This window comes from Salmo trutta, unplaced genomic scaffold, assembly GCF_901001165.1.
Source record: "Salmo trutta unplaced genomic scaffold, fSalTru1.1, whole genome shotgun sequence".
In the NCBI taxonomy this organism is placed as follows: domain Eukaryota; kingdom Metazoa; phylum Chordata; class Actinopteri; order Salmoniformes; family Salmonidae; genus Salmo; species Salmo trutta.
In genome coordinates, this window is record NW_021822362.1 from 651159 (window position 1) to 678428 (window position 27270).

Below are 27270 nucleotides of genomic sequence, written 5' to 3' on the forward strand. Positions count from 1 at the left end.
TCCTGTATCTGATGACAGGATCAATAACTAACTGTCCTCTATCTGATGACAGGATCAATAACTAACTGTCCTCTATCTGATGACAGGATCAATAACTAACTGTCCTGTATCTGATGACAGGATCAATAACTAACTGTCCTCTATCTGATGACAGGATCAATAACTAACTGTCCTCTATCTGATGACAGGATCAATAACTAACTGTCCTCTATCTGATGACAGGATCAATAACTAACTGTCCTGTATCTGATGACAGGATCAATAACTAACTGTCCACTATCATCACAGGTGGTGAATCGGTGTCCTGAGGTCAATGCAAACACAGGACTCCCCAGACACATTCAATTGGAAATACAGACATTGTCATCCCACAAGAAACATGGTATAAAGGAGACAAACCCACTGGTTGCCCTCTAGGTTACAGACAGCTGGTAGTCCCATCCACCAAACTACCAGGTGTGAAACAAGGAAGAGACTCAGGGGGTATGCTAACTTGATATAGATTAGACCTAACCCAATGTATTATTAGTCAAAACAGGAACATTTTACATCTGGCTAGAAATTCAAAAGGAAATGATCTCAACAGAGAAAAAAGTCCTCATGTGTGACACCTTTATCCCCCCCCCCTCAGACACACCCCTCATTACTGGTGAAGGAAGGGAGGAATTACACACAGGACTCCCCAGACACACCCCTCATTACTGGTGCAGGAAGGTAGGAATTACACACAGGACTCCTCAGACACACCCCTTATTACTGGTGAAGGAAGGGAGGAATTACACACAGGACTCCCCAGACACACCCCTTATTACTGGTGAAGGAAGGGATGAATTACACACAGGACTCCCCAGACACACCCCTTGAGAAGTGTAGTGCTCTATTCTGAGCCAGGTCTTATGCAATAGATCAACATGCAATTTACAGTAAGTGGTTTGCCTTTTTTCCAGTTAGAAACATGTGACAGAGAGCTGTTCTTATACCCATTATCACTTCTGTACTTCGTGACACCATACAGTCTCTGATAAACAGGGAGATGTTAGTGTGCAGTGCAGTTATTGTCCTCCAACTTCTTTTGATGTAGATAGAGAGTGGAGGAGACAGTACATGTGGTCCTTAGGCCCTCTCTGAGAAAGATAGAGACATCTCTGAATAACTAATATCTCTGGTGTCAATGTTTCACAGGACAGATAGACAGAGTGGGGGAGAGAGAGGGAGATACACAGTGAGACAGATATGGAGAGGGAGAGAAAATATTTCTGAGAACCTTACATATTTAGGCCTCCCCCCTCCTCCCATCCACAGAAGAAGAAAGAAGAAGTGTGTATAAATGTCTCTGAATAACTCTTGACTCTAGTGTCCATGTCACACAGGATACAGTAAAAATAGACCTCAGGCCCTCTCTGAGAAAGATAGAGACATCTCTGAATAACTATTCTCTCTGGTGTCCATGTCACACAGGAGACAGTAAATGTAGACCTCAGGCCCTCTCTGAGAAAGAGAGAGACATCTCTGAATAACTACTCTCTCTGGTGTCCATGTCACACAGGATACAGTAAATATAGACCTTAGGCCCTCTCTGAGAAAGAGACATCTCTGATTAACTATTATCTCTAGTGTCCATGTCACACAGGAGACAGCATAGAATGATAAAACTCTACATGGTCATTGATGGTCGACCACAGAGGGCCAGACTCAGTCCTGGAAACCCCAAGAGGTACACGTTTTAGTTCTTGCCACAACAATACACAGCTGATATAAATAATTAATTCTTCATCATCAAGCTGTGATTAGTAGAATCCACTGTGTAGTGATACGTAACCTCTCAAAACTACAGTCATGCTCTGTGATGTGTGTGTGAACTCACAGGGTCCCATTTTACTCCATGTAAATATATTGTCAATTCAATGCTTTAATCACATGGTAAAACTAATCTACACTGTGGTAAACTAAACTAATATAAACTAAATATACAAACTAATCTTCACTGTGGTAAACAAACATGGTTTTCAGAAAATAAGTCTGGAGTCACATGGTGGTGGTTAGTGTCATACTATTGGTTAGACAGTTTCCCCTTTAATGAGGTTGACAGTTAAAACTGTCTCTTACATTAGACTGAGTCACACAGAGACTCCAGCTGTGCAGAGAACAGACAGAAACCCACAACTGAGATAACAGCAGACTTTACAGCAGTAGAAGTTACAACAGCAGAAGTTACAGCAGTAGAAGTTACAACAGTAGAAGTTACAACAGTAGAAGTTACAGCAGTAGAAGTTACAGCAGTAGAAGTTACAGCAGTAGAAGTTACAACAGTAGAAGTTACAGTAGTAGAAGTTACAGCAGTAGATGTTACAGCAGTAGAAGTTACAACAGTAGAAGTTACAGCAGTAGAAGTTACAGCAGTAGAAGTTACAGCAGTAGAAGTTACAGCAGTAGAAGTTACAGCAGTAGAAGTTACAACAGTAGAAGTTACAGCAGTAGAAGTTACAGCAGTAGAAGTTACAACAGTAGAAGTTACTGCATTTTAACACACGTGTGTAAAGATGTCAGAGGAAATCTATGAAAACAGCGATGGATTTAGAGGCAAAAAAATAAATAAAATAGAGACCATGGATATTAATGATCAAATATACAACAACGAAAGACCCATCATGCCCTGCAAGAAGGATGGAGTTGGTGATCAACATTCAGGTAACAGTTTATCCTGGTGTAGTGCTAGACACTGACACACACACACAGACGCACACACACACACACACACACACAGACGCACACACACACACACACACACACACACACACACACACACACACACACACACACACACACACACACACACACACACACACACACACATATATATAAATACAGACATTTCTCATTTAAATTAATATTCACACCCCTGAGTCAATACATGTTAGAATCCCTTTTGGCAGCGATTACAGCTGTGAGTCTCTGGGTGAGTCTCTAAGAGCTTTGTACACCTGGATTGTACAATATTTGCCCATTATTCTTTTCAAAATTCTTCAAGCTCTGTCAAATTGGTTGTTGATCATTGCTTGGCAACCATTTTGAAGTCTTATCAGAGATTTGCAAGAAGATTTAGATCACAACTGTAACTTTGCAAACTCCAGTGTAGATTTGTCCTTGTGTTGTTGGTTGTCTGGTGGAAAGCAGACTGAACCAAGTTTTCTTCTAGGATTTTTCTTGTGCTTAGCTCCGTTCTAGAATTTTTTTATCCTGAAAAACTCCCCAGTCCTTAACAATTACAAGCATACCGATAACATGATGCAGCCACCACTATGATTGAAAATATTGAGAGGTACTCAGTAATGTGTTGTGTTGGATTGCCCCCCTGTATTCAGGACAAAAAGTGAATTGCTTTGCCACATTTTTTTGCAGTATTACTTTAGTGCCTTGTTGCAAACAGGATGCATGTTTTGGAATATTTTTTATTCTGTACAAGCTTCCTTCTTTTCACTCTGTCAAGTAGGTTAGTATTGTGGAGTAACTACAATGTTGATCCATCCTCAGATATCACCCTTCCGTATCTGTGGTGAAATGTGGCAGAGCAGGAGCGATGTTTGTCAGACCATGAGACATCCTAAAAATCGGTCTTCTCTCAAAATCTTACGTAGCGTCCGAACGGTTTGGCCTACAAACTATTATAACCTATAAACTATTATGACCTACAAACTATTATAACCACTCTATTGAAAGATGAGACTCTCACAAATGTGATGGGGTTCTCCATTTAGGACGTCTACAAGCCTCACAAGACTCTGAAGGTCCCCAGTACCAGTTTAAAACATTTATGGACGTATATATGGAGATAGTTTAGTTCCTAAAATAAGGGGATAAATACATGTAAAAAATATAAGTAAAATGTTTCCTGATCTTTCTTGTATCTCTCAGATTTAGGACAGACACTTCAGAACAAACTTCCTTTTGATGTTTTTGTTGTTCCGTGTAGTGAATCTGTTATTCAGTGTGTTTCAAATCAAATCAAATCAAATTTATTTATATAGCCCTTCGTACATCAGCTGAAATCTCAAAGTGCTGTACAGAAACCCAGCCTAAAACCCCAAACAGCAAGCAATGCATGTGAAAGAAGCACGGTGGCTGGGAAAAACTCCCTAGGAAAAACTCCTGAGAAAGGCCAAAAACCTAGGAAGAAACCTAGAGAGGAACCAGGCTATGAGGGGTGGCCAGTCCTCTTCTGGCTGTGCCGGGTGGATATTATAACAGAACATGGTCAAGATGTTAAAATGTTCGTAAATGACCAGCATGGTCAAATAATAATAATCATAGTAATTGTCGAGGGTGCAACAAGCACGTCCGGTGAAACAGGTCAGGGTTCCGGAGCCGCAGGCAGAACAGTTGAAACTGGAGCAGCAGCATGGCCAGGTGGACTGGGGACAGCAAGGAGTCATCATGCCAGGTAGTCCTGAGGCATGGTCCTAGGGCTCAGGTCCTCCGAGAGAAAGAAAGAAAGAGAGAAGAGAGAATTAGAGAGAGCATATTTACATTCACACAGGACACCGGATAAGACAAGAGAATACTCCAGATGTAACAGACTGACCCTAGCCCCCCGACACATAAACTACTGCAGCATAAATACTGGAGGCTGAGACAGGAGGGATCAGAAGACACTGTGGCCCCATCCGATGATACCCCCGGACAGGGCCAAACAGGCAGGATATAACCCCACCCACTTTGCCAAAGCACAGCCCCCACACCACTAGAGGGATATCTACAACCACCAACTTACCGTCCGAAGACAAGGCCGAGTATAGCCCACAAAGATGTCCGCCACGGCACAACCCAAGGGGGGGGGGGGGCGCCAACCCAGACAGGAAGACCACGTCAGTGGCTCAACCTACTCAAGTGACGCACCCCTCCCATGGACGGCATGGAAGAACACCAGTAAGTCAGTGACTCAGCCCCTGTAAAAGGGTTAGAGGCAGAGAATCCCAGTGGGAAGAGGGGAACCGACAAGGCAGAGACAGCAAGGGCGGTTCGTTGCTCCAGCCTTTCCGTTCACCTTCACACTCCTGGGCCAGACTATACTTAATCATAGGACCTACTGAAGAGATAAGTCTTCAGTAAAGACTTAAAGGTTGAGACTGAGTCTGCGTCTCTCACATGGGTAGGCAGACCATTCCATAAAAATGGAGCTCTATAGGAGAAAGCCCTACCTCCAGCCGTTTGCTTAGAAATTCTAGGGACAATTAGGAGGCCTGCGTCTTGTGACCGTAGCGTACGTGTAGGTATGTACGGCAGGACCAAATCTTGAGCTGAAGTCTAAGATTTCCCAACTCAGAGTTTCCAGTTCTACAATCACTGTGATTATTATGATTTGACCCTGCTGGTCATCTATGAATGTTTGACCATCTTGGCCATGTACTGTTATAATCTCCACCCGGCACAGCCAGAAGAGGACTGGCCACCCCTCATAGCCTGGTTCCTCTCTAGGTTTTTTCCTAGGTTCCAGCCTTTCTTGGGAGTTTTTCCTAGCCACAGTGCTTCTACATCTGCATTGCTGGCTGTTTGGGGTTTTAGGCTGGGTTTCTGTATAGCACTTTGTGACATCGGCTGATGTAAAAAGGGCTTTATAAATACATTTGATTGATTGATTGATTTTGAATGCTGCAGAAGTCATGCTGGATTAACATATTAATAATAATAGTCAACCTTTTCTTGCCCGTGTTGTCGCAAGTGAATGTTTATATTTTAAAGCTTGGAAAAGAGATCATTTCAGACAGATGTTTTAATTCCTTAAACCCAGAGTTGGACCAAACACTCTCTCCACCGAATAGCAGGAAGGAGAAGCAAAATATTGATTGTTTTGCAACGCTTGCAGTTAGCCACTGATTGTTGAATTTGTGATTTTCCTGACTTGTTGTGTAATGTTTATGTCCAATGGTGATGAGCACCAATACCTTATATCTATAATCTATCTACATATGACAAGGATTGAAAAGGATTTGCCAGTAGATTGTCGATGTGATTCATGATGATGACTGCTTGTGTTGCTTGCTAGCTAAGATTTTATAAGTAACATGATCAGTCCAATCACAGCTACGGTAGATATAACGTGATTTGACCTCATTTTATCTGTGGCCAAAGACCTTGAGCCTTCTTGTACGGGCACTTCTAATGTAAATCTATGGCAGAACCCAAGAGGGCTTGAACTGTGTATCTCTCCCTGTAGATTCATAGTATCCCCATGAGTGACAGAACACTGAGCCAATCACGGCGCAACTACAGAGATTACCATTGGATACGCTCTGTATTTTCCGCTGGCTGCCCCTCCACCACAGAAAGCACTGAGCTGGTCTGAAACACCAACATTTTGGAGCTGCCTTACTCAACAAAGAGACCATGTTTGTATGCGGCTTTGTTAACTCAATATATGTATATATTTACATTGTTTGAAAACTATGTGACAACTAACGGCAAAATAACATGCAAAACATTTTTTATCAATTATTATAAAACATTTTTTTTTGCTAATCTGGTGAGGCCCTGAATGACTGGTCGCCACTACTCTGGATTGATCGATTTCATTTTAGTAACGAGACTCTTTCTTGCTGGTGCCTGTCGTTTTTTTCACGTTAACGTTACGACCATGAAAATGCTTGTAATGACTTGTCAAAGGCTACATTTTAGTCTGGGATTTAACGCACCGTCTCGACACTTTCATCATGAGAAAGAGAAGAAAGATAACTTTATTTTGATCAGTGTTCATTTTTTGGGGGGAGTTAAAAAAAGGTATAATTTAATATGACCAAAGTGTTTACAAACTAGTTGACCTGAAATGAAAGCAACTTCTGGCAATGAACACTCAGATTATAGTGAAATTACGTCTCATCTCGAAAACAATGTACTGTATGTTTTGATAGGTGTAATCTAGAGCCAGGCTTGTTGATTTGTAATCTGAGGATATCCTGCTATTGAGGAAGTTCTAATTACGCTGGCCCGGGTTGAACTGGACAATGGGCCGTCACATCATCTGGCGACAGTGGGGAGGTAGGAGCGCTTTATCTCAAATCAAACAGTATCTGCGCCCATCGCTCATGTTGTCAACAAGGCATCTTCAAGAAACATACATCTCTTTTCCATTAAATAAGTGTTTTAATTTTCAAACTAGATTTCATTGGGAAGGTAGTTAAAGCCTTTATATCAAAAGCAGTCACTTAATTTGCATGTGAAAACACAGAATCCTACTCATTACTCCACTTGCATATCTACGTCACTTTCGTTTTGAGTCAACTTCGCAGTCGGCAAGAGCAGAACGCCTGGCTCACACCAGGGTGGCAGCCCGCCTCCAAAACGAGTCACTTTTCCCCCGGTTCAAACTCTTCTTACCGGAGTAACCGGGGCCAGATAAACAAAACCCCTCACTGACATAATTGTTATGCAAGAGAACATGACAACACAGTAATTAATGAAACAACACAGGTGACTGTAAATAGGGTAGACAGAGCAAGTGTTTGATGGTTGGAGCCCTGGTCCAACCTTTATGTTAATGTATCATAAATCAAATCAAATCAAATTTATTTATATAGCCCTTCGTACATCAGCTGAAATCTCAAAGTGCTGTACAGAAATCCAGCCTAAAACCCCAAACAGCAAGCAATGCATGTGAAAGAAGCACGGTGGGTGGGAAAAACTCCCTAGGAAAAACTCCTGAGAAAGGCCAAAAACCTAGGAAGAAACCTAGAGAGGAACCAGGCTATGAGGGGTGGCCAGTCCTCTTCTGGCTGTGCCGGGTGGATATTATAACAGAACATGGTCAAGATGTTAAAATGTTCGTAAATGACCAGCATGGTCAAATAATAATAATCATAGTAGTTGTCGATATATGCAAATACACCAGATGTATTTATGCAAATGAGGCACATGTAATTTTCTTTCCTTAAAAAAATTCAATATACCTGATACAATAACAACATGTGTATATATATATATGAGTGCATTCTTACAATATATATATTTTTAAATTGTACAATAAAATTGTACAGTAAAACCTGAATTCACACCAAAATCTCTGAATTCCATTCATTATTGGTCCGTTCCAGTAAAATATTTTTCCCAAACACTAGGCATGCCCTGGAGCTGTTGTCAGAGGACAAACTAGGGTCCCCCAGCCACATCATAATTCACACGGACACAAACGACCTCAGGGCCCAGCAGGAAAGGGTGGCAACAGCATTCAAATGAGTGATTAAAAAATCTTCTTCTACTTTCCCCAACACACAAGTAGTTATCGCCACCCTGCTTGCATGAAAATACTTTCACCCTGCTACCTTACAACGTGTGAATGCAAGCATTTCGCGAGACTCTTCCTCAAAACCTAATGTCTTCCTGGCCCACCACTCCACCCTGGAATTGAACAGCCTTTGCAACCAGGTCCACCTCTACAAGGCAGCAATCCCAACGTTTGCCAGGACCCTGAAGGACGTCAACCTCAACCGTAACCGTAGCCCCAGCACGTCACACAGGAGCAACAGAGCATCGGACAAAATCAAATCAAATGTATTGGTCACATACACATGGTTAGCAGGTGTTAATGCAAGTGTAGCGAAATGCTTGTGCTTCTAGTTCCGACCATGCAGTAACATCTAACAAGTAATATAACCTAACAATTTCACAACAACTACCTTATACACACAAGTGAATACAAATATGTACTTAAAAATATATAAATGAGTGATGGCCGAACGGCATAGGTAAGATGCAATAGATGGTATAGAATACAGTATATACATACGAGATGAGCAATGCAGGGTATGAGAACATTATATAAAGTGGCCTTGTTTAAAGTGGCTAGTGATACATTTAATTACATCAATTTTACCATTATTAAAGTGGGTGGAGTTGAGTCAGTATGTTGGCAGTATGTTGGCAGCAGCGTGACACCCTCCCAGACATGCAAAACTCCCTCCTGAAGGACCTGCACCGATAGAACCCACGCCAAGAGGACCTACACCCAGACCAGAGCATCACCAGCCACACCCCAACAAGCTAAGACCACCCCAAGCAAACCCTGGCCACACTCTATATAGCCCCCCCATATTAGACCTGTGCCCTTCCTGTCCACCCCATGCCACCCCATGCCACCCCGCCTCTGCGGCAAGGACCTCAACAGGCCTTTGGCCTAAAGAGCAGGAACCCAGACTTCATTAAATAAATTGGAAATACAGACATTGTCATCCCACAAGAAACATGGCATAAAGGAGACAAACCCACTGGTTGCCCTCTAGGTTACAGACAGCTGGTAGTCCCATCCACCAAACTACCAGGTGTGAAACAAGGAAGAGACTCAGGGGGTATGCTAACTTGGTATAGATTAGACCTAACCCAATCTATTATTAGTCAAAACAGGAACATTTTACATCTGGCTAGAAATTCAAAAAGAAATGGTCTCAACAGAAAAAAAGTCCTCATATGTGACACCTATATCCCCCCCAGACACACCCCTCATTACTGGTGAAGGAAGGGAGGAATTACATACAGGACTCCCCAGACACACCCCTTATTACTGGTAAAGGAAGGGAGGAATTACACACAGGACTCCCCAGACACACCCCTTATTACTGGTGAAGGAAGGGATGAATTACACACAGGACTCCTCAGACACACCCCTCATTACTGGTGAAGGAAGGGAAGAATTACATACAGGACTCCCCAGACACACCCCTTATTACTGGTGAAGGAAGGGAGGAATTACACACAGGACTCCTCAGACACACCCCTCATTACTGGTGAAGGAAGGGAGGAATTACATACAGGACTCCCCAGACACACCCCTTATTACTGGTGAAGAAACAGGGGAATTACACACAGGACTCCTCAGACACACCCCTTATTACTGGTGAAGAAACAGGGGAATTACACACAGGACTCCTCAGACACACCCCTTATCACTGGTAAGGGAAGACCCCCATGAAATGGACAAAAATGAATGGGAAAATATTGGCTCCGCACGAATCATACACCCTAATGCCAATACCACCCAATTTGGTCCACATTCATCCAAATCATATTGCACATTTCATATGGCAAATGCCAAGTGTCACCCCCCAAAATCCTATAGATGGCGAGCGCGCTCCACCGTGGATTTTCATATTGCAAATGTAACACAAGTCAACACCCAACAGTAAAAGTTTGAAAACTTACCACCCATAATTTCTTTGGTTGTTTTTGCTTGTACATAAGGCATATGTTTTGTCCATTTGCAATATGATTTCATAGGAAGTCAAAAGTGACTTTTTTTTCCTTTTTATTGCCAAATGCCATTAGAAGTGTCCAAATGAAATGTCCAGTATTTTCACAGCCGGATAAAAAACGTACCCGATTTAATCTGTTTATAACTCCTGCTCAGAAACTAGAATATGCATATCATTGTTTGATTTGGATAGACAACACCCTAAAGTTTCTAAAACTGTTTGAATGGTGTCTGTGAGTATAACAGAACTCATATGGCAGGCCAAAACCTGAGAAGATTCCAAACAGGAAGTGCCCTCTCTGACCATTTATTGGCCTTCTTTATTCTCTTTATTAAAAACAGAGGATCTCTGCTGTAATGTGACACTTTCTAAGGCTCCCATTGGCTCTCAGAAGGCGCCAGAACGTTGAATGATGACTGTGCAGTCCATGGCTGAAAAACAGTAGCGCATTTGGATAGTTGTCGATCTGAGAACAATGAGACAGGTGTGCGCGTGCACGTGAAGAGTCCATTTTACATGTTCAGTCTTTGAACGAAAACAACGACTCCCGGTCGGAATATTATCACTATTTTACGAGAAAAATGGAATATTTAGAATTTTTTTGTCACGATACGCGTCCGCGCGTCACCCTTCGTTACCCTTCGGATAGTGTCTTGAACGCACAAACAAAATGCCGCTATTTGGATATAACTATGGATTATTTGGAACCAAACCAACATTTGTTGTTGAAGTAGAAGTCCTGGGAGTGCATTCTGACGAAGAACAGCAAAGGTAATCCAATTTTTCTTATAGTAAATCTGAGTTTGGTGAGTGCAAACTTGGTGGGTGTCAAAATAGCTAGCCTGTGATGGCCGGGCTATCTACTCAGAATATTGCAAAATGTGCTTTCACCGAAAAGCTATTTTAAAATCGGACATATCGAGTGCATAGAGGAGTTCTGTATCTATAATTCTTAAAATAATTGTTATGTTTTTTGTGAACGTTTATCGTGAGTAATTTAGGAAATTCATCGGAAGTGTTCGGTGGGAATGCTAGTTCTGAACGTCACATACTAATGTAAAAAGCTGTTTTTTGATATAAATATGAACTTGATTGAACAAAACATGCATGTATTGTATAACATAATGTCCTAGGAGTGTCATCTGATGAAGATCATCAAAGGTTAGTGCTGCATTTAGCTGTGGTTTTGGTTTATGTGACATTATATGCTAGCTGGAAAAATGGGTGTATGATTATTTCTGTCTGGGTACTCTGCTGACATAATCTAATATTTTGCTTTCATTGTAAAGCCTTTTTGAAATCGGACAGTGTGGTTAGATTAACGAGAGTCTTGTCTTTAAATAGCTGTAAAATAGTCATATGTTTGAGAAATTGAAGTAATAGTATTTCAAACGTTTTAAAAATCGCGCCACAGGATTCAACTGGCTGTTACGTAGGTGGGACGAATTCGTCCCGCCGGTCCCATAGAGGTTAACAAACGTTCGCGGACATCTAGTAAGGGACCGTACATTTGCAATATAGACTTTCTCACTAACCATACGGCAAATGCCGAAATGTTCCCTTCATGTCTGTGAAGGAAGGAAGGAATTACACACAGGACTCCTCAGACACACCCCTTATTACTGGTGAAGGAAGGGAGGAATTACACACAGGACTCCTCAGACACACCCCTTATTACTGGTGAAGGAAGGGAGGAATTACACACAGGACTCCTCAGACACACCCCTTATTACTGGTGAAGGAAGGGAGGAATTACACACAGGACTCCTCAGACACACCCCTTATTACTGGTGAAGGAAGGGAGGATTTACACACAGGACTCCTCAGACACACCCCTTATTACTGGTGAAGGAAAGGAGGAATTACACACAGGACTCCTCAGACACACCCCTTATTACTGGTGAAGGAAGGAAGGAATTACACACAGGACTCCTCAGACACACCCCTTATTACTGGTGAAGGAAGGGAGGAATTACACACAGGACTCCCCAGACACACCCCTTATTACTGGTGAAGGAAGGAAGGAATTACACACAGGACTCCTCAGACACACCCCTTATTACTGGTGAAGGAAGGTAGGAATTACACACAGGACTCCTCAGACACACCCCTCATTACTGGTGAAGGAAGGGAGGAATTACACACAGGACTCCTCAGACACAGCCCTTGAGAAGTGAAGTGCTCTAATCCGAGCCAGGTCTTATGCAAATGATCAACATGCAAGTTACAGTAAGTCATTTGCCTTTTTTCCAGTAAGAAGCACGTGACACGCTGACTCTCACACAGCTGTTGTTACACCCATTCACACTTCTGTGCTTAGTGACACCATACTGTCCTCTGATAAACAGAGAGTTGGTAGAGTAGTGTGCAGCGCAGTTACTGTCTGTCCACTTGTTTTGATGTAGATAGAGAATGAGAAAGAGGAAAGGAGAAGAAGTGAGAGTAAACGTTGTCTCTCTCTGAAAAATAAATGGTTTAAATTACTAAGAGTATTAGACTTTAGACTTCTCTGCTGTTTATGTCCTGCAGCTATCACTATGTAGCAGTATGAAGAGTTAGACCTAACTTCTCTGCTGTTTATGTCCTGCAGCTATCACTATGTAGCAGTATGAAGAGTTAGACCTAACTTCTCTGCTGTTTATGTCCTGCAGCTATCACTATGTAGCAGTATGAAGAGTTAGACCTAACTTCTCTGCTGTTTATGTCCTGCAGCTATCACTATGTAGCAGTATGAAGAGTTAGACCTAACTTCTCTGCTGTTTATGTCCTGCAGCTATCACTATGTAGCAGTATGAAGAGTTAGACCTAACTTCTCTGCTGTTTATGTCCTGCAGCTATCACTATGTAGCAGTATGAAACTTTAGGATAAACTTCTCTGCTGTGTGGGGAGACAGACAGAGACACAGCTAGGCAGATATGGAAGGAGAGAGATGGAGAGAGACAGATAAAATATTTGTGACCTTAGTCTTTTAGACCCCCCTCCCTCCCCGGAAGAGAAGAGGTGTGAGTAAACATCTCTGAATAACTCTTCTCTCTGGTGTCCATGTCACACAGGACACAGTAAATATAGACCTCAGGCCCTCTCTGAGAAAGACAGAGACATCTCTGAATAACTATTATCTCTGGTGTCCATGTCACACAGGACACAGCATAGAATGATAAAACTCTACATGGTCATTGATGGCCGACCACAGAGGGCAAGACTTAATGCAGCATTTCCTAAACTCAGTCCTGGGAATCCCAAGGGGTGCATGTTTTAGTTTTTGCCACAACACGTAAATATATTGTCACTTCAATGCTTTAATCACATGTTAAAATGTATTTACACTGTGGTAAACTAAACTAATATAAACTAAATATACAAACTAATCTACACTGTGGTAACCTAAATTAATATAAACTAAATATACAAACTAATCTACACTGTGGTAAACTAAACTAATATAAACTAAATATACAAACTAATCTTCACTGTGGTAAACAAACATGGTTCTCAGAAAATAAGTCTGTGGTCACATGGTGGTGGTTAGTGTCATACTATTGGTTAGACAGTTTCCCCTTTAATGAGGTTGACAGTTAAAACTGTCTCTTACATTAGACTGAGTCACACAGAGGCTCCAGCTGTGCAGAGAACAGACACAAACCTACAACTGAGATAACAGCAGACTTTACAGCAGTAGAAGTTACAGCAGTAGAAGTTACAACAGTAGAAGTTACAACAGTAGAAGTTACAGCAGTAGAAGTTACAACAGTTGAAGTTACAACAGTAGAAGTTACAGCAGTAGAAGTTACTTCATTTGAGCACAGTTGTGTAAAGATGTCAGAGGAAATCTATGAAAACAGCGATGGATTTAAAGGGAAAAAAACAGATGAGACCATGAATATTGATGATCATATACCCATCAACAAAAGACCCATCATGCCCCGCAAGAAGGATTTAACTGGTGATCAACATTCAGGTAACAGTTTATCCTGGTATAGTGCTCAACACACACACACACACACACACACACACACACACACACACACACACACACACACACACACACACACACACACACACACACACACACACACACACACACAGCTGTGAGTCTATGGGTAAGTCTCTAAGAGCTTTGTACACCTGGACTGTACAATATTTGCCAATTCTTCTTTCAAATTGATTGTTGATCGTTGCTAGACAACCATTTTCAAGTCTTACAATCAGACTTAAGACAACTGAATCTAGGCCAATCAGAAACATTCATTGTCTACTTGGTAAGCAACTCCAATGTGTATTTGGCCTTTAGTTTTAGGTTATTTTCCTGCTGAAAGGTGAAAATTCACCTCTCAGTGTTTGGTGGAAAGCAAACTGAAGCAGGTTTTCCTCTAGGATTTTGCCTCTTCTTAGCTCCATTCTGGTAATTTGTTATCCTGAAAAACTCCCCAGTCCTTAACGATTAGTGGCACCCCCATAAAAATCAGCATTGGCCTCATTGTGAAATGTTTCATTCCTTTCTGGTAAATGAGTTAGAAAGGACCCCTGTATCTTTGTAGTGACTGGGTGTTTATGTTTAGTTTTTACCAATAGGACCCCTGTATCTTTGTAGTGACTGGGTGTTTATGTTTAGTTTTTACCAATAGGACCCCTGTATCTTTGTAGTGACTGGGTGTTTATGTTTAGTTTTTACCAATAGGACCCCTGTATCTTTGTAGTGACTGGGTGTTTATGTTTAGTTTTTACCAATAGGACCCCTGTATCTTTGTAGTGACTGGGTGTTTATGTTTAGTTTCTACCAATAGGACCCCTGTATCTTTGTAGTGACTGGGTGTTTATGTTTAGTTTTTACCAATAGGACCCCTGTATCTTTGTAGTGACTGGGTGTTTATGTTTAGTTTTTACCAATAGGACCCCTGTATCTTTGTAGTGACTGGGTGTTTATGTTTAGTTTTTACCAATAGGACCCCTGTATCTTTGTAGTGACTGGGTGTTTATGTTTAGTTTCTACCAATAGGACCCCTGTATCTTTGTAGTGACTGGGTGTTTATGTTTAGTTTTTACCAATAGGACCCCTGTATCTTTGTAGTGACTGGGTGTTTATGTTTAGTTTCTACCAATAGGACCCCTGTATCTTTGTAGTGACTGGGTGTTTATGTTTAGTTTTTACCAATAGGACCCCTGTATCTTTGTAGTGACTGGGTGTTTATGTTTAGTTTTTACCAATAGGTGCCCTGTATCTTTGTAGTGACTGGGTGTTTATGTTTAGTTTTTACCAATAGGACCCCTGTATCTTTGTAGTGACTGGGTGTTTATGTTTAGTTTTTACCAATAGGTGCCTTTCTTTGCGAGACGTTGGAAAACCACGCTGGTCTTTGCTTGTTAGAATATGTGTTTGAAATTCACTGCTTGACTGATGGATCTTACAGATAATTGTATGTGTGGGGTACAGAGATGAGGTAGTCATTTAAAATATAATGTTAATGCTTAGCCTAACCCTAACCCCAACCCTAACACCAACCCTACAATGGTTGCGTGGAAATTGAATTAACATAATACAAAAATCGCCATCAACATCCGTCAGTTTTAGAAAGAGATATCTGCTTGTTGCATGGGCCACATCTCAATCCACTGCATCCGCCCTTCCGCATCTGTGGTGGAAGGTGGCAGAGCTAGAGGGGTGTTTGTCAGACCATGAGACATGCTGAAAATCGGATCTTCTCACAAAATCGTATGTAGCATCTGAACGGTTTGGCCTACAAACTATTATAACCACTCTATTGAAAGATGAGACTCTCACAAACGGGATGGGGTTCTCCATTTAGGACGTCCACAAGCCTCACAAGACTCTGAAGGTCCCCAGTACCAGTTTAAAACATTTATGGACGTATATATGGAGATAATTTAGTGCCTAAAATAAGGGGATAAATACATGTAAAAAATATAAATAAAATGTTTCCTGATCTTCTCTATTACATTTCTTAGACACTTCAGAACTTCCATTAGATATTTTGGGGGAATTTCTGTTGTTCCATGTAGTGAATCTGTTATTCAATGTGTTTCTATTGGCTAATAGCGGAAATGACTATCTGTTGTTCCATGTAGTGAAAATATTATTCAATGCATTTCTTTTGGCTAATAGCAAAAATGCCTAATTCAATGTTTCATCCATAGGGGTGTGGTTTCCACGTCACCACGTTCAATACCCAAACATGAACACGAAGCACAACTAGAATACAAATGGGGAATTCATTAGGGAGATTTGAACACTGTGGGAAAAGGGGGGAATTCCGCAACCAGTTCACAATCCACAATCCGTTCTCGTTGTCCGTTCCGTGCTCCTGGTGTAATCCTAAAACTCAGGTCCTCAGCCAAACCGGTTCGGTACACAGTGGAGGTAATCACACAGATAATTCTCTCTTTGCTCACACTCTCCATAACACACGTTTCCCTCACAGTCCTTCCTCCGTTTGTGCAGCCCACTTCCTCTTTTATCCACAAACACTCCCTGGCGTAACGATCCACAGACTTGCCTCGTTGGGGCAGGAAGTCCATATAAGGCTCGGGGGTAGAGCCAGCGGGCTGCAAGATATCTCCCTTCAATCACCACTCCCCTCACCCTTCCCTGCTGTCTGCCACAACAAGCAATTTTGACTTCTTATTCCTCTTTGTAATTCACTGTGTATTTATTCCTTGTATCACTATTTGAAATGTTGTATCTTTAACTCTGCATTGTTGGAAAAGGATCCGTAAGTCAGCATTTCACTATTAGCATATCACGTTTCAGGGAAGATCCAGATGCAAACAATGTTGAAGTAACAAAAGTTTATTACTAGAACAGGGGGCAGGCAAAACGACAGGTCAAGGACAGGCAGAGGTCAGTAATCCAGATCAGAGTCCAAAAGGTACAGAACGGCAGGCAGTCTCGGGGTCAGGGCAGGCAGAGGTCAATAATCCAGGGTGGTGTGACAAGGTACAGAAATGACAGGCAGCCTCAGGGTCAGGGCAGGCAGAATGGTAAAAACCCGGGAAATCTAGAAAAGAGGAACTAGAAACGGACAGGAGCAAGTGTAAAAACGCTGGTGGGGTTTACGAATGAAACGAACTGGCAAAGACAAACAGAGAACGCAGGTATAAATACACTGGGGATAACGAGGAAGATAGGTGACTTCTAGAGGGGGGTGGAGACAAGCACAAAGACAGGTGAAACAGATTCCGGTGTGACAAGCATATGTTTACGAAGCATGTGACAAATAAAATGTGGATTAAAATACGTTCCAGTACTCATTTTGGGTGCCTGAACTCTGCAATATGTTTAAGCCAATATTCTGTAAGAGGTTCTGGAACTCAAGCAGCATAAAATGTGAGGTGCTGGAACTCAGTTCTGGTGTTCTGTCCCTTGTCAAGCTTGTGTATTTCCCTCAGTGATTCAAAGAGCAAATGGACACAAAAGCAGACGGCAATACAACGCTGATAAAGAGCAAGTTCTTATGGTAATAATTTGTGCTTCAGTGTTTTGGCAGTGGTGGAAGAGATACTCTGGAGCTGCTGCAGTGTGTCTGGGGCTGCTGTGTGTTCTCCTACTGGCTGGGATCATAGGCCTGTTACTCTACCGTGAGTTGATATGTTCTCACTCAAACATTCTTCATCATCAGTGGTGTAACGACCAGGGTTCATTTACATTCCAGTCAATTCAATTCAGAAAGTAAGACAAATTTAAATTCCACATTTTCATGATTTGAAAAGCATTGAAGATAATTGGAATTCAATTAGAATTCCAGTGTACTTCCTGAATTGACTGGAATTGAAATGCAACTGACCCCAACCTTGGTAATGTCTGATTAACTTTTCCACTGTTACCTTGTTCATTGATCGTATTATTTCACAGAGAGAAACCAATTGACCAGCTCCAACACCTTGACCAAAGAGAGATACCAGTTACAGATCAGCGGAAACAACCTGACTGAAGAGAGAGACCAGCTACAGACTAGCAACAACACGCTGACCAAAGAGAGAGACCAGCAACAGACCATCGACAACACTCTGATCAAAGAGAGAGACCAGCTACAGACCAGCTACAACACACTGACCAAAGAGAGAGACCAGCTACAGACCAGTTACAACACCCTGACCGAAGAGAGAGACCAGCTACAGACCAGATACAACACCCTGACCAAAGAGAGAGACCAGCTACAGAAAGAGACAGAACATCTGAAACAATCTTTAGTTGAGAAAGGTGAGTCAAATAGTCTCATGACTGTTCTGTTTTACAGTCTCTGTATCAGTTCACATGTCACTTACAGACACGAATTTAACCTGTTAGGGCTAGGGGGCAGTATTTACACGGCCGGATAAAAAACGTACCCGATTTAATCTGGTTACTACTCCTGCCCAGTAACTAGAATATGCATATAATTATTGGCTTTGGATAGAAAACACCCTAAAGTTTCTAAAACTGTTTGAATGGTGTCTGTGAGTATAACAGAACTCATATGGCAGGCAAAAACCTGAGAAGATTTCATGCAGGAAGTGGCCTGTCTGACAAGGAGTCGTTCTTCTTGTCTCTGTTTATTGAAGAGTGGGGATCTTAGCTGTAACGTGACACTTCCTAAGGCTTCCATAGGCTCTCAGAGCCCGGGAAAAAGCTGAACGATGACGAGGCAGCCCCAGGCTGAAACACATAATCGCCTTTGCCAAGTGGCCGATAAGAGGACAAAGGAATTAGGCGCGTGCCTGAGTCGAACCCGTGCTGTATTTTCTTTCGGCTGTTTACCTAATTGCAGATTCCCGGTCGGAATATTATCGCTTTTTTACGAGAAAAATGGCATAAAAATTGATTTTAAACAGCGGTTGACATGCTTTGAAGTACGGTAATGAAATATTTAGAAATATTTTGTCACGAAATGCGCCGTGCGCGTGACCCTTATTTACCATTGGGATAGTGTCTTGAACGCACGAACAAAACGTCGTATGTTGGAACGTAACTATGGATTATTTTGGACCAAACCTACATTTGTTATTGAAGTAGAAGTCCTGGGAGTGCATTCTGACGAAGAACAGGAAAGGTAATCAAACTTTTCTAATAGTAAATCTGATTTTGGTGAGTGCTAAACTTGGTGGGTGTGTAAATAGCTAGCTCTGTGATGCCGGGCTCTCTACTTAGAATATTGCAAAATGTGCTTTCACCGAAAAGCTATTTTAAAATCGGACATATCGAGTGCATAGAGGAGTTCTGTATCTATAATTCTTTAAAAAATTGTTATGCTTTTTGTGAACGTTTATCGTGAGTAATTTAGTAAATTGTTAGTAATTTCATCGGAAGTTTGCAGGGGATATGTCAGTTCTGAACGTCACATGCTAATGTAAAAAGCTGGTTTTAGATATAAATATGAACTTGATTGAACAAAATATGCATGTATTGTATAACATAATGTCCTAGGTGTGTCATCTGATGAAGATCATCAAAGGTTAGTGCTGCATTTAGCTGTCTTCTGGGTTTTTGTGACATTATATGCTAGCTTGAAAAATGGGTGTCTGATTATTTCTGGCTGGGTACTCTGCTGACATAATCTAATGTTTTGCTTTCGTTGTAAAGCCTTTTTGAAATCGGACAGTGTGGTTAGATTAACGAGAGTCTTGTCTTTAAATAGCTGTAAAATAGTCATATGTTTGAGAAATTGAAGTAATAGCATTTCTAAGGTATTTGAAAATCGCGCCACAGGATTCCACTGGCTGTTACGTAGGTGGGACGATTTGGTGCCACCTGCCCTAGAGAGGTTAACTTATATGAAATGAAAAATGTGAGAAAAAAACTACGACTTCCAAACCGTCCATTAGTTAGTGTCTTCCTTGAGTGTTTGATTGATACTTAATTCAATGTTGTATTAAAGTGACTAAAGCAAGAAATGCTCAACTTACAGTGTGTCCTCAAGGATGGAAGAAGCTTGGTAGCAGTTGTTACTACGTCTCTACTGAGTCCAAATCCTGGGAGGAGAGCAGACAGGACTGCAGAAATAGAGAAGCACACCTGGTGGTTATCAACAGCCAAGAGAAACAGGTGTGTGAGAGATAGAAACAAAGAGAGAGACAGGGATGCACCTTAAGCCCCACCCTCTTCAACATATATATCAGGTGTGTGTGTGAGGTAGAGAGAAAAGAGAGAGAGAGAGAGAGAGAGAGAGAGAGAGAGAGAGCAGTAATGGTTATGTTTTAACAATGTTGACTCTCTCCCACTACTACAGACATTGGTCAATTGGTTATGTGGACGGAAGAGCTATGTCTGGATTGGTCTGACTGACTCTGTTACTGAGGGGACCTGGAAATGGGTGGACGACACACCACTGACCACAAAGTAAGACGTTCATGAATTCTGTGTCACCATGACATCACTGTCTGGAGAAGTAGGTTCAGAGTGGACAGCCTGATTATATGTGTTGTTTCTTCTACAGGTATTGGAACAGTGGACAGTCTGATTCTAAGTGTTGTTTCTTCTACAAGTATTGGAACAGTGGACAGCCTGATTCTATGTGTTGTTTCTCCTACAGGTATTGGAACAGTGGACAGCTGTCACGTCCTATCCAGCAGAGGGCGTATTGCTTTGTCTAGGTCAGGATGTGGCAGGGGGTTTGTGTTTGTTAAATGTTGGGTGGATGATTGGGACTTCCAATTGAAGGCAGGTGTGTATTTGATTGGAAGTCCTATATAGGTGTGTATGTTTGTCTTTGGGGTTGTGGGGAATTGTTGTGTGCACTGCGTTTGTTTGAGCCTGCCACACTGTTGCTGTTGTGAGTATTGTTTGTTGTTTTGTTTTTTCTCAAGTGGATACCTTACATGTTTTTATCAGTAATAAACATGAGTGTCCACAATCCCGCTGCGCCTTGGTCCTTCTATCTCCCATACGACATATTCAACGACAAGTATGACATTTTCGGTGATAGAATTCCCCACCAACACAGAACCAAGCAGAGGAAGAAGGCTGGCAAGGACTGGGAGACCGAGAGGCACCCCCAATAATTTTTTAGGGGGGGGCACAAGGGCTGTGTGACGGAGCTGCCCGCCAGTCAACCATCACCAGAGCTGCCCGACAGTCAACAGTCGTCAGAGCTGCCCGCCAGTCAACAGTCGTCGGAGCTGCCCGCCAGTCAACAGTCGTCGGAGCTGCCCGCCAGTCAACAGTCGTCGGAGCTGCCCGCCAGTCAACAGTCGTCGGAGCTGCCCGCCAGTCAACAGTCGCCGGAGTGGCCAGACTGCGCTGAACTGCCGGAGTGGCCAGACTGCGCTGAACTGCCGGAGTGGCCAGACTGCGCTGAACTGCCGGAGTGGCCAGACTGCGCTGAACTGCCGGAGTGGCCAGACTGCGCTGAACTGCCGGAGTGGCCAGACTGCCCTGAACTGCCGGAGTGGCCAGACTGCCCTGAACTGTCCCGAGTGGCCAGACTGCCCAGACTGTCCTGAGTGGCCAGACTGCCCAGACTGTCCCGAGTTGCCAGACTGCCCAGACTGTCCCGAATTGCCAGACTGCCCAGACTGTCCCGAGTTGCCAGACTGCCCCGACTGCCCCGAACTGCCAGAGTGGCCCGACTGCCTGGAACGGCCAGAACCGGAGCCACCTCCAGGATAGGTGGGTTGGGGAGGGAGGGTGTAGCACAGTGCCGTCGGTGACGGCAGCCACACTCCCTTCCCTCCCTTATGGTTTAGGGGTTATTGTTTGTTGGTTTTTGTTGGGGTATTGGGGATTTTGTTGTGTTTTTCTTGTGTTTTTCTTTTTAGGTGCATCCTGGAGTCTGCACCTTGAGGGGGGGGGTACTGTCACGTCCTGACCAGCAGAGGGCGTATTGCTTTGTCTAGGTCAGGATGTGGCAGGGGGTTTGTGTTTGTTAAATGTTGGGTGGATGATTGGGACTTCCAATTGAAGGCAGGTGTGTATAGTTGCCTTTGATTGGAAGTCCTATATAGGTGTGTGTGTTTGTCTTTGGGGTTGTGGGGAATTGTTGTGTGCACTGCGTTTGTTTGAGCCTGCCACACTGTTGCTGTTGTGAGTATTGTTTGTTGTTTTGTTTTTTCTCAAGTGGATACCTTACATGTTTTTATCAGTAATAAACATGAGTGTCCACAATCCCGCTGCGCCTTGGTCCTTCTATCTCCCATACGACATATTCAACGACAAGTATGACATTTTCGGTGATAACAGCCTGATTCTGTGTTGTTTCTTCTACAGGTATTGGAACCGTGGACAGTCTGATTCTATGTGTTGTTTCTCCTACAGGTAATGGAAGAGTGGACAGTCTGAACCTGTGTTGTTTCTTCTACTGGTATTGGAACAGTGGACAGCCTGATTCTATGTGTTGTTTCTACTACAGGTATTGGAACAGTGGACAGCCTGATTCTGTGTTTTGTTTCTCCTACTGGTATTGGAACAGTAGACAGCCTGATTCTATGTGTTGTTTATCGTACAGGTATTGGAACAGTGGACAGCCTGATTCTGTGTTTTGTTTCTCCTACTGGTATTGGAACAGTAGACAGCCTGATTCTATGTGTTGTTTATCGTACAGGTATTGGAACAGTGGGCAGCCTGATTCTATGTGTTGTTGCTCCTACAGGTATTGGAACAGTGGAGAGCCTGATTCTATGTGTTGTTGCTCCTACAGGTATTGGAACAGTGGACAGCCTGATTCTATGTGTTGTTTCTTGTACAGGTATTGGAACAGTGGACAGTCTGATTCTATGTGTTGTTTCTTCTACAGGTATTGGAACAGTGGACAGCCTGATTCTATGTGTTGTTTCTTCTACAGGTATTGGAACAGTGGACAGCCTGATTCTATGTGTTGTTTCTCCTACAGGTATTGGAACAGTGGAGAGCCTAATGGTGGAAGAGCTGAGAACTGTGTGTATTTCTACTCCTGGTCATCAGACAAAGGAGAATGGTGGGACTATGACTGTTCCTATAAATACAGATGGATCTGTGAGAAATAGGAATCATCCTCGGTACTCTGAACTGCTAAATAGGATTATGATTATGATGATTATGATGATTATGAAGTACTATCAATCATAAACTATTTTCTGCTCATTCAATTTACCTTGTCAAGTACATACAATATATAACAATGCAAATGTAATAATTCATTGTAATAAAATAAAAATAACAAAACATATGCAATAACAATACAATGCATTTATAACAGAATAACTGTTGTCTCTGTTGTTGTGGAAATTCACCACTAAGGACTCAAATTCAAAGGAAATGAATCAATCTTAATTATCACAGCTGTAGAGGTTCACTGACTCAATATAAAGGTGATGTTAATTTGCATTATTATTAGTTTTTAGTTTAGTCTTCTTTCAAAAAAAAATTCTTAACTCTTCTTGACCTGCACTGTTTGTTAAGGGCTTGTAAGTCAGCATTTCACGGTAAAGTCTACACTTCTTATATTCGGAGCATGTGACAAATAAAGATTGATTTGATTTGAGACCCTTTATACTGCGACACAAACAAGTCATATAAGCATGGTTGGTTCCTGCATGAGACTGACTGATACCACACCAGGCTTCTTACCTTGAAACTGAGATACTCTTTTTGGGTTCCCAGAGCAATGTTCTGGCTGTACTAGGGAATTGCATGTACAGTGATAGTGTGGATTCCTCCCATGAACAGTCAATCAGTCACTCGCATGAATCCAACCAAGATGGTTATTAGAAAAGCAGCATTATTCTATACATACGAGTGGATAAACACAGAGAATGTCACACTCTACTGTATAATAGCTGATCTAACATGGAGTCTAGAAGGACTGTTCTCTACTGTATAATAGCTGATCTAACATGGAGTCTAGAAGGACTGTTCTCTCTACTGTATAATAGTTGATCTAACATGGAGTCTAGAAGGACTGTTCTCTACTGTATAGTAGTTGATCTAACATGGAGTCTAGAAGGACTGTTCTCTACTGTATAATAGTTGATCTAACATGGAGTCTAGAAGGACTGTTCTCTACTGTATAATAGTTGATCTAACATGGAGTCTAGAAGGACTGTTCTCTACTGTATAATAGCTGATCTAACATGGAGTCTAGAAGGACTGTTCTCTACTGTGTAATAGTTGATCTAACATGGAGTCTAGAAGGACTGTTCTCTACTGTATAATAGTTGATCTAACATGGAGTCTAGAAGGACTGTTCTCTACTGTTGTCACGTCCTGACCAGCAGATGGAGCTAGTGTTTTTGTTTTGGGGTCAGGACGTGGCAGGTTTGTGTTTGTATATGTTGGTTGGATGATTGGGACTTCCAATTGAAGGCAGGTGTGTATAGTTGCCTTTGATTGGAAGTCCTATATAGGTGTGTGTGTTTGTCTTTGGGGTTGTGGGGAATTGTTGTGAGCACTGCTTTGTTTGGTTGAGCCTGCCACACCGTCACATTGTGAGTACCGTCCATTGTTTTGTTTATTGTTTTGTTTTCTCAAGTGGATACCTTACATGTTTTTTGCAGTAATAAATATGAGTATCCACACTCCGCTGCGCCTTGGTCCTTCTCTCTCCCGCACGACTTATTCTGTGACAGAATTCCCCACCACCAACACAGGACCAAGCAGCGGAAGAAGGCTTTCAAGGACTGGGAGACCGAGAGGCACCCCCAATAATCTTTTAGGGGGGGGCACAAGGGCTATTTGGCGGGGCGAGATTACAGCCCCAGGCCAGCTCCCCGTACCCTTGTAGGGCAGACTGGACAGGTCCCGTGCTTTGGGGTTGGGGCTGTGGTGAGGCCTGGGATTTTCAGGCCGGTAGGCAAGGTACCAGCACCCCGCATGTGCCAGGGCGAAGTAGGCATCGAGCCGGAAGGGGTGATGCCAACCCTGCACTCAAGACCGCCAGTGCGCCCTTTCGGTCCGGTGTTTCCCGCTAGACGCACTAGCATGGAGGTGCGTGTCTCCAGGCTGGCAAGTCCAATACCAGCCCCACGCATCAGGAGTCTAGTGAGTCAGCCCAGCCTCGCCAGTCAACAGTCACCAGAGCTGCCCGCCAGTCAACAGTCGTCAGAGCTGCCCGCCAGTCAACAGTCGTCAGAGCTGCCCGCCAGTCAACAGTCGTCAGAGCTGCCCGCCAGTCAACAGTCGTCAGAGCTGCCCGCCAGTCAACAGTCGTCAGAGCTGCCCGCCAGTCAACAGTCGTCAGAGCTGCCCGCCAGTCAACAGTCGTCAGAGCTGCCCGTCAGTCACCAGTCGCCAGAGAGGTCAGACTGCGCTGAACTGCCGGAGTGGCCAGACTGCGCTGAACTGCCGGAGTGGCCAGACTGCGCTGAACTGCCGGAGTGGCCAGACTGCCCTGAACTGCCGGAGTGGCCAGACTGCCCTGAACTGCCGGAGTGGCCAGACTGCCCTGAACTGCCAGAGTGGCCAGACTGCCCTGAACTGCCGGAGTGGCCAGACTGCCCTGAACTGCCGGAGTGGCCAGACTGCCCTGAACTGCCGGAGTGGCCAGACTGCCCTGAACTGCCGGAGTGGCCAGACTGCCCTGAACTGCCGGACTGCCCAGACTGTCCCGAGTTGCCGGACTGCCCAGACTGTCCCGAGTTGCCGGACTGCCCAGACTGTCCCGAGTTGCCGGACTGCCCAGACTGTCCCGAGTTGCCGGACTGCCCAGACTGTCCCGAGTTGCCGGACTGCCCAGACTGTCCCGAGTTGCCGGACTGCCCAGACTGTCACGAGTTGCCGGACTGCCCAGACTGTCCCGAGTTGCCGGACTGCCCAGACTGTCCCGAGTTGCCGGACTGCCCAGACTGTCCCGATTTGCCAGACTGCCCAGACTGTCCCGAGTTGCCAGACTGCCCAGACTGTCCCGAGTTGCCAGACTGCCCCGAGTTGCCAGACTGCCCCGAGTTGCCAGACTGGCCAGACTGCCCCGAACTGCCAGAGTGGCCCGACTGCCTGGAAAGGCCAGAACCGGAGCCACCTCCTGATATAGGTGGGTGTGGGAGGGAGGGTGTAGCACAGTGCCGTCGGTGACGGCAGCCACCCTCCCTTCCCTAAAATTACATTTAATCTCCTAACAAACAGTTTCAATATCAAACAGTTAAATTGCTAGACCTGTTGTCACCAAGGTATTTATTGAAACACAGGGGGGATTGGAGTGCAGGCCAGGGGAAGCTTGGGCGGGGTGCTGGAGAACAGGTGCGGAGGATGAGGCTGGAGCGAGAGGGGTTGAGACAGGGTAAGCAGAGTCCGCAGGGGAATCCAAGCGAGTAGTAGAGCGGGGAATCCAGGACAGAGTAGCAGGATGACGGAACGTGAGACAGGGACCAGAGTCAGAGCAGGCAGAACTGTAGCGGCGAGGAAAACAGCATCAGGCAGGGAAACAGACAGACAGACAGACAGACAGACAGACAGACAGACAGACAGACAGACAGACAGACAGACAGACAGACAGACAGACAGACAGACAGACAGACAGACAGACAGACAGACAGACAGACAGACAGACAGACAGACAGACAGACAGACAGACAGACAGACAGACAGACAGACAGACAGTGAGCATTGCAGGAGCAGATGTGTCAGATAGAATTAGAACATTTATATATGAATGCATAACATTTGTTGTGACATCTGACAATACCTGTAATTCCCACCTCAATCTCTGAACTTTGTCATTACCATGTTCTTTAAATCAGTAAATAATTGATGGATTATAAAAAATAAAACAATTAGTTAATTTATTAGAATTGTTTTAAAACCTTAAAGTAATTTAAATGACCGTAGCTATAGAAAGAGGAAACATCCTCTGCTTTCATGTTCTCATTCAATATGAAAGCATTAAATGCTGGGTTTTCCAGGGGGAAGAGGGGATGAAGAGAGGCAGGGTTTGATTGAGTGAAAGAGGTGGTGGGGTGGGACGGGTGTGACCAGAATTTGTCCCATTGAGTAGAGGTCTTCGGTTGGTTGAGACACACACACACACACTCCATTTCTCATAAATGCTAGTCTGGGGATATGACTGATAACAGTTAGTCTGGGGATATGACTGATAACAGCTAGTCTGGGGATATGACTGATAACAGCTAGTCTGGGGA

General features: G+C 43.5%; 1 protein-coding gene across 3 annotated transcripts; it reads left to right on the forward strand.

The window, feature by feature from the left end:
- The first annotated feature begins 2428 nt into the window (after nucleotides 1–2428).
- On the forward strand, nucleotides 2429–23564 carry LOC115181955 (CD209 antigen-like protein E). Of its 3 annotated transcripts, none has more exons than XM_029743639.1 (6): nucleotides 2429–2688; nucleotides 17725–17826; nucleotides 18101–18448; nucleotides 20133–20269; nucleotides 20454–20563; nucleotides 23052–23564. In XM_029743639.1, exons 1-6 carry the CDS (start codon nucleotides 2541–2543, stop codon nucleotides 23182–23184), a joined length of 978 nt encoding a protein of 325 aa, XP_029599499.1. In that variant the 5' UTR covers nucleotides 2429–2540; the 3' UTR covers nucleotides 23185–23564. The 3 variants fall into 3 exon arrangements, with proteins under 3 accessions (XP_029599499.1, XP_029599500.1, XP_029599502.1); XM_029743640.1 differs by lacking the exon at nucleotides 2429–2688 and adding an exon at nucleotides 13846–14191; XM_029743642.1 differs by lacking the exons at nucleotides 2429–2688; nucleotides 17725–17826 and adding an exon at nucleotides 13846–14191.
- The last annotated feature ends 3706 nt before the right edge of the window (nucleotides 23565–27270 follow it).